This window comes from Microtus pennsylvanicus, chromosome 1 (genome assembly GCF_037038515.1).
Source record: "Microtus pennsylvanicus isolate mMicPen1 chromosome 1, mMicPen1.hap1, whole genome shotgun sequence".
NCBI classification, from domain to species: Eukaryota; Metazoa; Chordata; class Mammalia; order Rodentia; family Cricetidae; genus Microtus; species Microtus pennsylvanicus.
In genome coordinates, this window is record NC_134579.1 from 102,870,448 (window position 1) to 102,887,416 (window position 16,969).

The following is a 16,969-nucleotide window of genomic DNA, read 5'->3' on the forward strand; positions in this document are numbered from 1 at the left end:
CCCTGTCTTGAAAAAAAAAACAACAAAAACAAAGCCAGGTGGTGGTGATGCATGGTTTCAATCCCAGCACTAGGGAGGTAAATGAGTTTGAGGCCAGCCTGGCCTACAGAGTGAGTTCCAGGACAGCCAGGACTGTTATATAGAAAAACTTTGTCTTGGAACACCGCCCCCCCTGCAAAAAATTAACTACCCACCACATTGGGAGTCTTCCTTTATTACTTCCTACCTCATTCTTTGGGACAGGGTCTCTGTCTGTCTGTCTGTCTGTCTGAACCCAGAACTGGTCAATTCAGCTAGGCTGGCTGGCCAGCAAGCCCCAGGGATCCTCTTGCTGAACTGCCATGTCCTTGCTGGGTTTGACATGGGTGCTGGGGATCCAAACTCTGGCCCTCACGCTTGTGTGGTAAACACTTCACCAACCAAGTCGTCTCTCCAGCCCCGAGAAGGGTCTTATTTCTGCACAAGCCAAATTAACTTTGAGCCCCAGGGCTTCTGTATCACCATCCCAGCCGCCCCCTGCAGGATCACTTCCTCTGTCTGTCTGTCTCTCTCCTTGTTTTTTGTTTTTGTTTTTGTTTTGTGTTTCAAGACAGGGTTTCTCCCTGGCTGTTCTGGATGGAACTCAAATTGTAGACCAGGCTGGCCTTGAACTAATGGAGATCCGCATGCCTCTGCCTCCCGAGTGCTGGGATTAAAGACGTGCACCCAGTATGGTAGCCAGTTTTAATTGTTAACTTGACACAACCTAGAATTACATGGCAAGAGAGAGTCTCACAGAAGATTGTCAACATTGTGTTGGCCTGTAAACTTATCTGTGTGTTTGAATTCTTTTGATTGTTATTCGACCTGGGAAGACCTGAAAGTGGGCAGCACTGGTCTCTGGTTTGGGGCCCTGGACTGTGTGAGAGTAGAGAAAGCCAGCCGAGCATTGAGTATGCAGACATTCATTTCTTTCTGCTCTTGACTGTGGATGTGATGTGACCAGCCATCTATGTTCCTGCCATGACTTCTCCTCTGTGATGGACCGTGACCTGGAACTGAGAAGCTAACACTTCCTCCCTTCGTTGCCTTCTGTCAGGGTATTTTATCACAGAAATAGGCATGTCACTATGACACTCAGTACTGACCTCCAGCCTCCTCTGCATGCATGCACACCATGTATGGGCACATACAGCATGACTGTGTACACACAAAGACACATCTGTGGAAAGGAGGAGGGCTGAGGTTGGGAGGTATCAGATGGAGGGAAGGGATTCAGGTGTCTTTCCAGCATGGGAAGAACTGTACAGGGTGTGGCCTAGGGGACCCCCAAGTATATTAGCTCCACTGTGAGCATAGACTGTGGGGGTTGACGGGAGGACCAGGCTAGAGAGCAAATGTACAGTCATTGAGGCAAAGGATGCGTGCTTACTGCCTGTCATGGGGAGGCCACAGGGCCGCTGTCCCAAGTCAGTACTCAGGGTCATTTCTTGGGAGGAGCTTCAAAGTGCTAAGTAATGGAGGGATTGAAAAGATGGTTTCGTTGGGCTTGTGAGCTCAATCCCTGAACCCATATGACATAAAGAGAGAAATGACCTTGCCAGATGTCTTCCAAGAACTATGGCACACACCCCAACTCCCGTACTGCACACAACCAACACCATACACACATATACATACGTGTAGCAACAAAGACAGAATTCCAGGAGCTGGAGAGATGGTCCAGTGGTTAAGAACACTTATTCTTGCCGCTCTTGCAGAGGACCCAGGCTCAGCTCCCAGCATTTACACGCTGAGCCACAGCCATCTGTAACTCCAGTGTCAGAGGATCCGATGCCCCCCTCTGGTCAGGCACTTGCGTATACATGGTGCACATACTTACATGCGATAAAACACCCTTACACATAAGATAAAAATAAATATTAAGGCAGTTTAAGCACAAAGAGAGAAGATTAGCCCCAGGATCCCAGAGGGCTGAGCTTACTTCAGCAGGGGTAACTCTGTGGAAGCCAGTGGCTGGGGAAGTGTACCAGCCAGCCTGGCCCTGGGCCAGGACATGACCTTCAGGGAGAAAGGCCCATTGTCTCTTCTGGGTTCTTTCTTCATTGCCCCCCCATCAAGTGGAGCCCCAACTTCTTTTTTTCCAAGTGTCTGGGATTTAATCCAGAACTTCACACATGCCAAACCAGCGTTTCACAGAGCCACATCTCTAGCCCCTCCCAGGGATGGGGGCGTTTTGAGGCAGGTACTCTGCAATTGAGCCATACCCCAAGGCTCTCACTGGGTCATTTTAGGCAAAGGTTCTACCTTTATGCTTTGGGTTGTTAGTACAAAGAGCCTTGGTAACAAGTGTTAGGGAAAACACTCCCCATTCCTGAGCCCTTTAGGTTCCCAGACACCCATGGGACTGGCTCTCTGCCCTCTGAAGCGATGGAGGTACCAGGCATGGTGGTACATATGTGTAATCCCAACACTCGGGCTGAAGCAGGAGGATTGTGGGATGAGGGCTAGCCTGGGCTAAATATGAGAGACCCTGTCTCAAAATCTGGAAATGTAGCTTAGTTGGCAGGATATTTACCCAGCATGCACAAGGCTCTGGATTCCATCCTCAGCACTACATAAACCAGATATAATGAACATCTATCATCCCAGCCTGTGGGGAATAGGGGATTAAGAGTTAAAGGTTATCCTTGAGGCTAGCTCCGGACATTGGAGACCCTCTCTCAAAACAGATTTATCAGTCAGTAACAAAAAGCATTGAGGGGTCTGGGACTCCATGAGGGACACCCAGGACGATTTGAGAGAGCCTTGTGTGAATTGGCGCCTGCCTTGGGAAGCAAGGCTGTGGCTCCCTCCCAAGGCATGATGTCAGCGTTGGACAGAGAGGGTCTGGCCGGGGAAATGGCCTGGATGGATGCCATGTGTAGCAGAGGAGGTCTGTATTGGTACCCAGAAGCCTGACACAGGATGCAGCAGGGGCCCAGGGAGGAGACTTGATAGGCGGATATCTCCCTGGGATGCAAACCGAGGTGGTTCCAAAGGTGGAGCTAGGTGGAGGAACACAGATAGGATGGAGCATCTCTGGAGGATGCTCTAGGACTTGTCTGTCAGTGGGACCCAGGGACATGTTAGCATCTGTCCTGGGCAGTCAACAGGCAGGTGCCTGCTTGGGGTGGCATCCACTCTGCAATGGGAAGGAAGGTTCTGTTGGTTCTGAAGGTTCTCTGGAGTCTCGTGTGTGTGTGCGCGTGTGTGTGTGTGTGTGTGTGTGTTCATGTACCTGTGACAATGGCAATCCAAGTGTGCACAGCACAATGCAGAGGTCAGAGGACTGCTCAGGTGTTCATGTAGCTTCTATATTGAGAGTCTCCTCTCTCTCTTGGAGATATGGTTCTTACTGGGTAGTCCTAGCTGGCCTAGAACTCACAGGAGACAAGATCTTTTATCATCTACCTGTTTATATTAGGTTAACTGGCTTATGAGCATCCAAGGATTTTCCTGTCTCCATCACCCATGGTGCTGTCCAGGCTATCAGAGTACAGAGGTACATGGCCATGCCCAGTTTGACATGGGTCTTGGGGCTTGGAATTCAGGTCCTCATGCATGTGTATCATTATCAAATGCTTTACCACTGAGCCATCTCCCCAGTCTCTGGCATCTCCTACTAATGCAATGCCTAAGAAGTCCCTTCTGGCCCTTGGAAGATGTGCTAGGACCTGGGGTTACCAAGCAGAGAAATATGGGCCACAGGCAACCATTGTGTCTCTATTATTCTGGCAGGCCTTGAAGGACTTCCCTGGTTGTGCTTGTCACTCACCTTGTCACAGCATTCATCTTGTCACATTTGAATGACCCAGTAATAGTTCATCCTACCACTGAGCCACACCCCAGCCCCTCACTGGGGGATTCTAGGCAGGGGCTCTACCACTGATCCACACTCCAGGCCCTCACTGGGGGATTCTAGGCAGGTGCTCTACCACTGATCCACACCCCAGCCCCTCACTGGGAGATTCTAGGCAGGGGCTCTGCCACTGAACCACACCCCAGCCCCTCACTGGGGGATTCTAGGCAGGGGCTCTACCACTGAGCCACACCCTAGCTCCTCACTGGGGGATTCTAGGCAGGGGCTCTACCACTGAGCCACACCCCAGCCCCTCAGATGTAGGTTCATTTATTTTAGATATATTTTCCTATTACTTATTTTACACATGTATAATGTGTAGTATGTGTGTGAGTGCACATGCCATAGCAGGCACGTGAACGTCAGATGCCTACTTGTAGGAGTTGGTACTTTCCTTCCACCATGTGGGTCCCAGGGATTGAACTCGGGTTATCAAACTTGGTGGCAAGTGCCTCTCCCTAAACCCTGGCCTTCTCACTCACCCTCCTGTTTTTGAGATAGTTTCCCTATGTAATCCAGGCCGGCCTAGATCTGTGGCAATCCTCCTGCTTCACCCTCCTAAGGTATAGTCTTGCTCCTCCACTCCCTGCCCATCATCACTCGAGTGCCTAGTCGGAGGTGTTTGGATCGCTGTGGACCAGGCCCCCCTGTTGTTCACTTCCAATCAGCCAAGGTCAAGAGCATTCCTTCAAGGCCGGCTTCTCCACTCCCTCCCCTGACCACATCCTAAACTTTTTAATGGTGTCAGGATGGGGAAGCCAAGATGAGCTTTTCCGGAGCTGTGTGGCAGGGGGCAGGGCTGCCTCCTAACACTCCTGACGTTCTGTCCACTATCGATCTGGGAGGCGGGGACCAAGGCCAGCGCCTGCCTGCCGGCCTGCCTGCCCACTAGACCCTATGGCCAGTGCCTGAAGCTTCTCCATGGGGAGCTGGCTCTGCTCTTTTCAGGGTAAGAAGCTCGTCACATACCCTCCCCATCCCAGCCCGGGATCCCCAGCTGTCTCCAGGCCCTGAGTTGGGGGGACAGAGAGGGCTCACGAGTGGCATTTGGCTCTGGAAGGCTGCTGAGCACTCCTGGACCCGGAGTAAGCGGATGGAGGATGCCTTCGGGGAAATGCAGGATACAGAGGCAGCTTTGCTGGCTAGGTGCCACAGGGTGGGGGTGTTCTTTCTGCAGAGGGCTCTTTCGCTATGGGAGGGACAGACCCAGCCTTCCTTGAGCGCCATGTGGGTGGGAACTGTCTGAAGGCTGATTGAAGGGAGATGCCATTCCAGAGAGGTTCATCGTTCTGGCTGTTCATCATTCCTTCCTTCACAGCCTGCGCCTCTGAGAGCCCCTGGGGAGAGGGAGGGGCTAGGAACAGAAAACCACTTGGGGCTTCAGGCCATGTATGTATGTTCCTTTGGTGGGGGAGGGAACCCCCTAAGGAGGGACAGCCTGACCAGAGGGATTGGTGTGTATCCAGCTGCTGGAGCTGAAGTCCAGTAGCCCAGCCTGTAGACCTGTGCGGACTAAGAAAGCACAGCACCATGGAGTTGGAGGAGGGGGAGAGAGGCTAAATGAGGGGCTTTTGGCAGCTGCTGTTGCGAGTTAGCACAGGTGGGCAGGCAGGCTCTTTAGGTGGCATCAAGAAACTGCTGTTTCCGTGGCAGGATGACACACCTTACCTGCTTTAGCATTTCTTGCTGCTGAAGATGGCAGATTCGCTGAGGCGTCAGTAGGCTTACCTTATTCTAGCCCCTCCTGTGTGGTCAGGGTACTCATGAACACGATAAAAGCTCCGACAGGTCCCACAGGAAAGTACCCCTAAGGCCTTTCTTCTTCTTCTTCCTCCTCCTCCTCCTCCTCCTCCTCCTCCTCCTCTTCTTCTTCTTCTCCTCCTCCTCCTCCCCCTCCTTCTCCTCCTCCTTCTCCTCCTCCTTCTCCTCCTCCTTCTCCTCCTCCTCCTCCTCTTCTTCTTCTTCTCCTCCTCCTCCCCCTCCTTCTCCTCCTCCTTCTCCTCCTCCTTCTCCTCCTCCTCCTCCTCTTCTTCTTCTTCCTCCTCCTCCTCCTCCTCCCCCTCCTTCTCCTCCTCCTTCTCCTCCTCCTTCTCCCCCTCCTCCTTCCCCTTCTTTTCTTCCTTGTCCTCCTCTTCCTCCTCCTTGTTCCTTCTTTTTTAATTTTTTATTATTTACTCAGTGTTCTGCCTGCATGTGTTACTACATGCCAGAAGAGGGCACCAGATCCCATTACAGACAGTTGTGAGCCACCATGGTTGCTGGAAATTGAACCCAGGTCCTCTGGAAGAGCAGCCAGTGCTCTTAACCTCTGAGCCATCTCTCTAGCCCCTGTAAGGTGGGTTTTTGTTTTGTATTTTAGCGTAGAAGTTAATTATATTATCCCACTTCGTAGCATCCTGTGCAACTAGAACTGTGTCTCATGGAACATTTAGAGAGGTGACTGCCTCCTAGGAGGCCCAGGACCTAGAGTAGGATACCTTTCTTCCATCCAAGGCCATCAAGGCAAAAGCTGAGGTCCACCAACGGAGCCGTGTTCACAGCCCAGATAGGGATCATGGGAACCTCATTCAGGGTCGAGTGCCCCTTCCCTTCAGTATTCCAGAGCTCTTGCTCCCTTCCTTCCTTAGGCTCAGCTGGCTGAATCACAGCTTCTCCTCTTGTGTGCTTCTCCCCCATTCCTTGATGGTCCTCATTTGTCCTCCCTGGTGGCCTCCTTGTGTCCACAGGGTTGGCCGGTAATAGTTGCTCAGTGAGCTGGGGTTCCTTCTGGCTGAGCCTTGGCAGGTAAGGAAAACCCTATTGGGGTTGAGCAAATAGTTCAGACCATAAGGGCTTGCCTTGCAAGAATGAGGACCTGAGTTCAAGCCCCCAAAACCTATGTGAAAACAAAACAAAAACAAAAAACAGATTGAGGGTGGGGCTGGGATGGGACTCTGTTGACCAAGCGTGTAGGAAGCTGTGGATTACATCCCTAATGTCACACATCAAGGCATGGCGGTGTCTGTCTGTAGTCACAGCACTTCAGAGGTAGAGACAGAAAGGGTCAGGAGTTCAAGATCATCCTTGGCTCCGGAGGAAATTCCAGGCTAACTCAGGTTAGGAGACACTAGAAAATGAGGTGCGGTGGTGCACCTGCGCTATAATCCCAGCCCTGGGGAGACAGAGATACTTGGCAAGCTGTTCAGTGAAAGATCCTATCTCGGAAAACAAGGTGAGGGGCTGGAGATGGCTCAGTGCCTCAGGGCGCTCGCTGCTCTTCCAGAGCTCAGTTCCCAGCACCCACAGCTGGCAGCTCGCAGCTGCCTATACGGTTAGCTCCCGAGATTTTTGCACCCTCTTCTGACCTCTACACACACGGTATATGCAATGTGTGGCATGCGCCTGCACGCGTGCACACCCTCCCCGCCACAGAGATGAAAAGGCTTGTCCCTGCCCAAGACAAAGCAAGTCTTGAGTTCTCTTCATGCAGGGGACAGTGCCGTCTTGGTCCCCACCCTGAGCCCCACACCTGCTTCTGAACCAGACTTGCAGCTGTTTCCTCCTCACGTTATCCTTAATCCTTCGCCTCGAAGCTCTACTTAGAACGCTTTTGAGACCGGGTCTCACTATGCAGTTCTGATGAGCCTGGAACTCAATATGTAGACCTGGCTGGCCTGGAATTGCTAGAAATCCACCTGCTTCCTGGTGCTGGGTCGAAAGATTAAAGGTGAGCGCTTCTACACTGGGTTTAGTTTGAACTTGAAACCTGCAGTAACAGCAATAGTGAAATCTGAGACAGGTTCTCAAGTAGCCCAGGCTGGCTTCAGGCTCTCTATATAGCTGGGGATGACCCTTACCTCTTGATCCTTCCTCCTACCCCTCTGAAGAGCAGGGTCTACCACACCCAGCCACTCAAAATAAATTCTGTGTGCCTTTTCTCCTGATGGGAATTGCCGTCCAGGAAAAGGATAAATTGCTTGCGTGAGGTATAGTTTGTGTCCCTGACGCCTGGCTGAGGAGCTCACTAACTTGTCTGGTCCCATCCTGAACTCTGTCAGTCAGTAGCTCAGACTGCCTTCAGAAGTCCTTGTGCTTCAGCCTCCCACTTCTGGAATGACGGATGTGCATTGCCAGATGTGACTGGCCTTTAGCCTTCATGGGGTCACTGGGCCAGTGTGTGCAACGGTGGGGACCTTAGAGGCAACGCTAAGTCCAGGCTCCAGCCTCAGGTGGTTCCGTGAGGGTGTGGGCCAAGAGAACCGCCCGTGTGTCAGATGCTTTGTTTTTGTTTTGTGTTTTTGCCCTCCCTCCCCACCAAGACATGGGTTCTCTGGGTAGCCCTGGCTGTCCTGAAATTCGCTCTGTAGACCAGGCTGGCCTCGAACTCAGATCTCCTGCCTCTGCCTCCCAAGCTGGACTCAAAGGCATGTGCCAGCACTGGCTGGCCCATGTGACAACTTAAGAGCTCTCACTACACGAACCACCTGCCCTGGCAGAGATTGGCAGTATCGGTAGACTTGGTGACCTCATGCTTAAGATCTTGGGAAAGATAAGGCAGGTGGATTGCTGTAAGTTGAAGGCTCGATTTTTCCGCATGGTGAATTCAAGGCCAACCAAGGCTATGTAGTTTGACTCTAAAAACAAAACAACAGAAGGGCCCTGGGAATGTGGTCTAATTGGTATCGTGTTTGCCTAGCTTGCTAGAAGCCCTGGGTTTTATCCCCAGCGTCCCATAAATCAGGTGTGGTGGTGCACATCTGTATTCCCAGCACTCATGAGGTGGAGGAGGGAAGATCAAGGCTGTTGTGTGCTGTATAGGGCATTTGAGGCCAGCCTGGGTTACATGAGCGCATCTCAAAAGATTAAAATAAAAATCAAGCCGGGTGATGGTGGCGCACGCCTTTAATCCCAGCACTCGGGAGGCAGAGGCAGGCGGATCTCTGTGAGTTCGAGACCAGCCTGGTCTACAAGAGCTAGTTCCAGGACAGGCTCCAAAGCCACAGAGAAACCCTGTCTCGAAAATCCAAAAAAAAAAAATTATAGCCCAACAGTACTCAGGATATGGATATATATATACACATACATATATACATACATATACACACATATATTGTTGGGCTATGATTGATACATATACACACACACACACAGCTCTCTATATACATACATATATAAATGTGTATATATACATCTTATCTAGTTGTCTCTTGGGGAGACTGAAACGGAAGCACCGACTTAGGGAGGGGGTTTAACCAAGCCTGGCCAATGTGTAACAAGTCTGGAACTAGGAATACAAATCTGTTGGGGCACCCTGTGTTCTCCCATCCCCAGGCAGCCGAAATCTCCCTGCCTGTCTTTGTGGGGAATTTGAAAAGGGTTTAGTTCCTGTGAGGCAGGGGCAGCTGGGAGGACCAGACAGGGGGCTGGGGGCTAAAAGAGGAAAGATAAATCAAAGAACCTCTCATCTGGCATCACAGACTTGTGACCTGAATTGTCGCAGCTGTTGAAGCAATTGGTTGGAGGACCTGTGACCCTTGCGAGAGGCAGGGGTCAGAAGAGATTATCTGAGGGTCCTGTGGGCTGGGACAGCTGAGGGTTGGGACAGCTGAGCTGGTAGCTTTTTTCTAAGAATAGCCACACTGGGTTGCTGAGACCCCGGGACCCCTTCTTGTGTTGTAAGCAAAGAGGACAGGTAAAGTGGGGTCCTCAATGGGATGGGTTGGTCACTGCTCGGGGCTTTAAAGAGCTAGGCCCATAGCTGCTTAGGCCTGCCAAGCACACTTTACAGGACTGGTTTGCATTTGTTTGTTTATTATGGAAGGGAGGGGTGGCATTCATTCCTTGGCACACATCTGGAGGTCAAAGGACTCCTTTTAAAAAGTAAGCTTTCCAACATGTGTGTCCTGAGGATTGAATTCAAATTGCCAGGCTTGGGGGGGGCAAGCTCCTTTTCCCACTGAGCCATCTAATCGGTCCAACTTCTGTTTTGTTTTTTGTTTGTTTGTCTTTTGAGGCCCTGAGGATGGAGCCCAGGCCTCATGCAAGAGCTCTACCCTGTCAGCCACACTCACCCCTCCTGTGTGGACCGTGTAGAGGGCAGTGTGTCCCTGAGATGCTCAAACACTGGATACTTCTGGTAGCCTAAAGAATAAAGAAAGTGGGCTGGAGAGATGGCTCAGAGGTTAAGAACATTGCCTGTTCTTCCAAAGGTCCTGAGTTCAATTCCCAGCAACCACATGGTGGCTCACAACCATCTTTAATGGGGTCTGGTGCCCTCTTCTGGCCTGCAGGCATACACAAAGACAGAATATTGTATTCATAATAAATAATTTTAAAAAAAAGAATAAGGAAAGCCTCTGAGTTACCCACTGTCCATAGGGAATAATAAGCCTTACACACATCATACTGCTGACCACGCCTGCCTCAGTTTCCCCGTCAGATAACTGACACCCTCCAGCTTTGACTGTCTGTCTCCCAGTTCCCAGGCTAGTCCTAACTACTGCCTCTTATCTTATCCACAGGGTCTCCCCTGCACAAGCAGGCGTCGGGCCCCTCCTCGGCTGGAGCCACCACCGCTGTCTCTGAGAAGCCAGGTCCAAAGGCAGCTGAAGTGGGTGATGACTTCCTGGGGGACTTTGTGGTGGGCGAAAGGGTGTGGGTGAATGGCGTGAAGCCAGGCGTGGTGCAGTACCTCGGTGAGACACAGTTTGCACCAGGCCAGTGGGCCGGTGTGGTCCTGGACGACCCAGTGGGCAAGAATGATGGAGCGGTGGGTGGCGTGCGCTACTTCGAGTGCCCGGCTCTGCAGGGCATCTTCACGCGGCCCTCCAAGCTGACCCGACAGCCCACAGCCGAGGGCTCAGGCAGTGACGCCCACTCAGTGGAATCCCTCACTGCCCAGAACCTGTCCTTGCATTCTGGCACTGCCACACCCCCACTCACCAGCCGAGTCATCCCCCTGCGGGAGAGTGTCCTTAACAGCTCTGTGAAGACAGGCAATGAGTCTGGTTCCAACCTCTCTGACAGCGGTTCTGTGAAGCGTGGTGACAAGGACCTCCACCTGGGAGACCGTGTGCTGGTAAGTGTGGATGGTACCTGGCTGGGCACACCGCCTCTCTCTCTCTGTCTTCTGCCCCTTGCCACTTCGTGGATAAGGTGGAACCTAGGGGCTGAGCGGAGAAGGGACTCAAAGGGAACTTGAACACAGATGAGGCCGCATTCCTCATTGGTACGGCATAGAATAGCAGTGGAGAAGACATTGGCTCCGAAGCCTGTTGCTGTGTGAACCTGGGCAAGTGCACTTTCTGGGTCTCAGACCCATCTGTCCGTCAGCTTTTCATGGCTGTGATGAAATACCAGGGGTGAAAACAAGAGAGGAAAGATGGGTGTAAGCATGTGACTTAGAAGGGATCAGGTCAGAGTTAGCCAGCTCCATCGTTTTGGGTCTGGAGAGAAAGGCACAGTGGGAGAAAGCTGGGAGGGGCGTGCAAGCCGAGTGCAAGCTGAGTGCAGAGCTTAGGGACCTGATGTCAAAACACCCACAGTGAGTACTTCCTCTGAGCAGGCCCCACCTCCTAACAGCCCATCCAGCTATGAACTCATCGTAATTTAACACGGATGAATCAGTGCCCTCGTGATCAGTCCCTTCTTAGTCCTGCCCCCAGCTGGGGATGGAGTCTTCAACATTTGAGCATTTTGTGTGTGTGTGTGTGTGTGTGTGGTGGTGGTGGTGGTGGTGGTGGTGGTGGTGGTGGTGCATTTAAATCTAGACTGGTTCTTTCTTTCTTTCTTTCTTTCTTTCTTTCTTTCTTTCTTTCTTTCTTTCTTTCTTTCTTTCTTTCTTTCCTTTCTTGACAGGGTCCCACCATGTAGCCCTAGCCAGCCTAGAATTTTCTATGCAGACCAGGCTGGTCTTGCTCAGACACATTGTTCAACCATGATACATTTACAAAATGGGAGTCTCCAGCTGGGGCTATAGCTCAGCTGGTCAAGAGGTTGTCTGGCAAGCACAGATCCCAGGGTTTGATCCCAGCACCCCATAAAACAACATGCCGGCCCACACCTGTTATCTCAGCTCTTGGGAGGTGGAGGCAGGAGGATCAGAGTTCTAGGTGAACCTGAGGCTGAGACTCTAGGACAAGCACTTCTGTCATGCAGGCCGAGACTCCCCTGCTTCTCTCCAGCCTCCTTCTCCTTCACCCCCCTGAGGTTGGCAACCAATATGGCAGTTTTCATGGTAGAGGCTTCCAGAACTTTCCGTGGGGAAAAGATGGTCAGTCATCTGAGAAATTGGAGAAGGCACTTCAGATTACCACTGAATATAGGGCCATGAATATTCATACCACTACAGATATTCATGTGGAGACAAATATGTATATATGAATATTCATGTGCTCGTGAATATTCATTGGGGCAAAAAAGGCTCTAGGGAGAGTGAAAAATATGGTTACTGAAATCAGAAAATGTCCAGACGTGTTAGAAGATTAAGAGGAGTTGAGAGTGCCGAGGCATGTCTGTAATCCCAGCATTTTAGGGAGAGGGGCAGGAGGTATCCGTTCCTAAGAGGCCAGTCGAGGCTACAAAGTATCTGTTCAACCTGGGCACCAGAACAAGACCCTCTCAGAACAACAAAGGGCTGGGCAATAACTCAGTTGGTAAGCACTGTACAAGGACCTAAATTTAACCCCCCAGAACCAAGGTGGAGAATTTGGACTGTGGGGAGGTGGAGGCAGGAGGATCCCTGGGGCTTGCTGACCAGCATTCCAGCTAAATCTCAGCGTAGCCAAGTCCAGCTTCAGGTTCCGTGAGAGACCCTGTCTCAAAAACCAAGGTGGAAGTAGTGCTGCCCGGGGACGAGCCACTTCCTTTCTGCGCTCCCGCGGCCTAGCGAGCAGGCAGGACATCGACATGCAGAACGACGCCGGCGGCGAGTTCGTGGACCTGTACGTGCCGCGGAAATGCTCCGCAAGCAACCGCATCATTGGTGCCAAGGACCACGCGTCCATCCAGATGAACGTGGCCGAGGTTGACAGGGTCACAGGTCGGTTTAATGGCCAGTTTAAAACCTACGCTATCTATGGCGCCATTCGCAGGATAGGCGAGTCAGATGATTCTATTATCCGATTGGCTAAAGCTGATGGAATTGTCCCCAAGAATTTTTGACCAGAAGAGATTGGGGGAAATTCTGTCATAGATAAAAGTGATAAAAAGTAAAAAAACAAAAAAAAAAAAAACAAGGTGGAGCAGATCAGGAAGCACCTGATAGGGACCTCTGGTCCAGATGCACATGTATGTAGTCACATGAACACACACAAAAGAGATTTACATACACACACACACACAAACAAAACGAAACCCTGCCATTTCAGTAAATTAAATGGAACTGGAGGTCATGTGAAATAAATAGTAAATGAAACTGAGGTCAAGCAGAGTAGGTGACAGTAGCTCATAATAGCACATATTTACACACGCACGTGCACGTACACACGCAGACACGTGTGCACGCGTGCACGAGAGCTTGGAGTGTTACCTTAACCTACTGTGTATCTAAGGATGGCCTTGAACTCCTGACCTCTCCTGCCTCTACCTCCTGAGTGCTGGGACCACAAACGCATCTTCAGTGCAGTGGTGCTGGGGTTGGAACCCAGGGCTCCTGCCTGCTAGCCAAGCCCTCTGCCAGCTGAGCTGCATCCCCAGCTCCATGTTTGTGTATTTTATTACAAACACTGGAGAAGTTTTCAAAGGCTCCCTATTTATTCTATTACAAACACTGGAGAGATTTTCAAAAGCTCCCTATTTAAAAAAAAAAAGATGGTTATGTCAAGGGATAGGAGCAGTAGTTCCCTGAGTTGAACAGTGCACACTGTAGAAATACGGACACTGTATGCACAATCACACTGGACCCCATTTATAAGTGCAGCTATTGTCAGTTTAAAAAAATGAGGGGGTTGGGGGCCGGAGAGATGACTCAGTCGTTAAGAGCATTGCCTGCTCTTCCAAAGGTCATGAGTTCAATTCCCAGCAACCACATGGTGGCTCACAACCATCTGTAGTGAGGTTTGGTGCCCTCTTTCTGGCCTGCAGACACACACACACAGACAGAATATTGTATACATAATAAATAAATAAATACATTTTTTAAAAAATGAGGGGTGAAGGCTGGAGAGATGGCTCAGTGGTTAAGAGCACTAGCTAGTCCTCCAGAGGACCCAGGTTCAATTCCTGGCACACATATGACAGCTCACAACTGTCTTTAACTCCAGTTGCAGGGGACCCAACACCCTCACACAGATAGCATGCAAGCCAAATACCAGTGCATGCAAAAATGAGGATCACTGAAGTACAGACTATTCTTACATGTCAGTTAAAAATACCTTAAATGTTTCTAACAGAAGTTACAGCAGAAGCCTGCTATTTAGACAGATGGGCATGGTTATGGAATCATTCCACAGAAAGAGGAAATGGTGTTTATTTTGGGGGGAAAGGAATGAAGCTTCTGGACTTTGAAAGGTGGGTTGTGGCAGTTCTCAACCTGTGGGTCGTGTAAGACCGTCAGAAAACACAGATCTTACATTACTCTTCATAACAGTAGCAAAATTATAGTTATGAAGTAGTAACGAAAGGAATTTTATGGTTGGGGGTGCCCACAACATGAGGAACTGTATTAAAGGGTTGCAGTGTTAGGAAGGGTGAGAACCCCTGGCGTACTGGTCAGTTTTAACTGAGAAGGGAGTCACAGATGAACTAGCCAGGTCACATTGGCATATGGTCATGTCTGAGAAGGGGGTGGTCTTGGTTGTTAACTGATGTAGGAAGACCCAGCCTACAGTGGGCAGCACCATCCCCTACTAGGGGTTCCTGAACAGTGTAAGAATAGAGAAAGCAGAGTGTCAGAAGCAAGCAAAGGACACGTGTTTGTTCTTGTGGATGTGATGTTTTCGTTTCCTGCCTTGACATCTCCACAATGTTAGACTGTAACCTGGAACTGTGAGCTGAGTAAACCCTCTCCTCCCCTCGGTTGCTTTCTCCCAGGGACCTTTATCATGGCAGCAACAGAAGGAAATTAGATCAGACCTGGTTTTGCAAGTACTTGGGCCTCTAATTTATGTGTCTGTATAGCTTGGAGTTTTGTTTGCTTTGTTCAGTTAACTTTTTTTTTTTACAGTACTATATACTTTTTCTGTTTTGATTTTTTTTAATTTTATTTTAAAGTGTGTGTGTGTGTGTGTGTGTGTGTGTATGCTGTTGCCCAAGGGGGCCAGAAGAGGGCGCTGTCTCTTTGGGGATTCTAGACAGGTGCTCTATCATTGAGCCACACCCCAGCCCCTCACTGGGATTCTAGGTAGGGGCTCTACCACTGATCCACACCCCAGCTTCTCATTGGGGGATTCTAGGCAGGGGCTCTACCACTGAGTCACACCCCAGTCCCTCACTGGCGAATTCTAGGCAGGGCTTTATTACTGGGCCACTGCCCCATCCCTGAAAACTGCTTCTATCTTTTTACTGAAAGCATTTACCTGGGTGGGCTCAAGCATCATGTAGATGTTACGTACATACAATATTTAATTATCACAAGTGCTCCTTTGGTAGATGAAGACGCTGGGGTTCAGAGAGGTTCTGTTACTTGCCCGAACTCCTGCAGCAGTTCAGATCTGTGTATCTCTCTCCAAGCCTGTGCCCTTCCACATAGCAGTCATGTGACTCCCTGGACCCTGTGTTCCTCCCAGCTGTCCCTGGGTATCTCCTCTTTTTCATCTGCCCTCTGCCAGGCTCAACCTGTGTCCCCTGCATCCTCTGGACCTGCCTCTCTCCATGTGCCAACAGGTCGGTGGGACGAAGACCGGCGTGGTACGATATGTTGGGGAGACGGACTTTGCGAAAGGCGAGTGGTGTGGCGTGGAGCTGGATGAGCCCCTTGGGAAGAACGACGGGGCCGTGGCAGGCACCAGGTACAGTGGGCTCTCGTGAGGATTGTCAGAGGGACAAGGATGAGGCGGCAGAGGTAGAGTGGCCTTGATGTACTAGACGCCAATGATGCCTGCGTGCTTCCTAACAGCATGTCAGGCTAGGCAGGGGGAGTGATTGACAAGAGAGCTAAGGGCAGAGGCATTGTCACAGGCAAGCACTAAGGGAGTCCCTCCATTCTATGTCCCCTTGCTTATCACACAGGGCTGAGTTGGGCAGAAAAGTGAGAATCTTAAGTGTTTCCTGAGCGATGCGAAAAGCTGCAGGTGTCCTGAGTGCTCAGATCCCTCCCTCCTCCTTTTTAGAAACAGCCCTGTGTAGCACAGGCTGGCCTCTAATTCACTACATAGCAGAGGCTGGCCTTGCACCCTCTCCTTCAGGGTTTTTCTTCTCTATGCAGGGGGTCCCCAGGGATAGAAAGCTGGTTTGGGAAGTAGACCAACTGTTAAAGTTACAGCTGGGGTACCCTAGATAGTTTGTAGGGTCCTGGAACAGTGTAGCCTGGGAGGCCCCACCTTGATTTTGCTGCTTTTTCTGTGTGTGACGGACAGCACATGTCTTAATATTTTTTCCAGAGATGCTCAGAGCTGTAAATTCTTGGCACTCCCATCCTCCTAATCCCCTGCCTCCACCTCTTCAGTGCTGGGATTACAGGCGTGCACCACCTTGTCCGACTCCTCCATCTGGAGGACCTGTCACCTTGGGATGTGGCTGGCGGGGGGGGGGGTAGTGGCCTGAGGAGACACCTCTGTCTTTTGGGCTCAGGATGGAGTAGGAGGCAGGGGAGTCCCCAGGTAACGATGGCATCACTTGTGGCTCTGTCGTGCTTCCCAGGTATTTCCAGTGCCCACCCAAGTTCGGTCTCTTTGCACCCATCCACAAGGTCATCCGAATTGGCTTCCCGTCCACCAGTCCAGCCAAGGCCAAGAAGACCAAACGGATGGCTATGGGCGTCTCGGCCTTGACCCACAGCCCCAGCAGCTCCTCCATCAGCTCTGTCAGCTCCGTGGCCTCCTCAGTTGGCGGCCGGCCCAGCCGGAGTGGCCTGGTAAGGATAGAACCGGGGTGTTGGAGAACGCTGATGTTAAAGGTGGAGGGTGGGATCAAGTGTCCTAATCCGTCCCTGGCTTGCTCTGATTCCAGGCA

At 51.0% G+C, this 16,969-nt stretch overlaps 1 protein-coding gene and 1 pseudogene across 2 annotated transcripts in view; both read left to right on the forward strand.

Moving 5' to 3' along the window:
- Clip2 (CAP-Gly domain containing linker protein 2) overlaps window positions 1–16,969 on the forward strand; it is a 59,945-nt gene that overhangs the window by 15,942 nt on the left and 27,034 nt on the right. For both annotated transcript variants that reach the window (XM_075977277.1, XM_075977287.1), the window contains exons 3-5: window positions 10,381–10,937; window positions 15,683–15,807; window positions 16,658–16,871. In XM_075977277.1, the coding sequence (XP_075833392.1) occupies window positions 10,381–10,937; window positions 15,683–15,807; window positions 16,658–16,871 (896 nt within the window). The remainder of the gene's footprint in view (window positions 1–10,380; window positions 10,938–15,682; window positions 15,808–16,657; window positions 16,872–16,969) is intronic.
- Window positions 12,645–13,096, forward strand: LOC142852467 (small ribosomal subunit protein eS21 pseudogene; annotated as a pseudogene).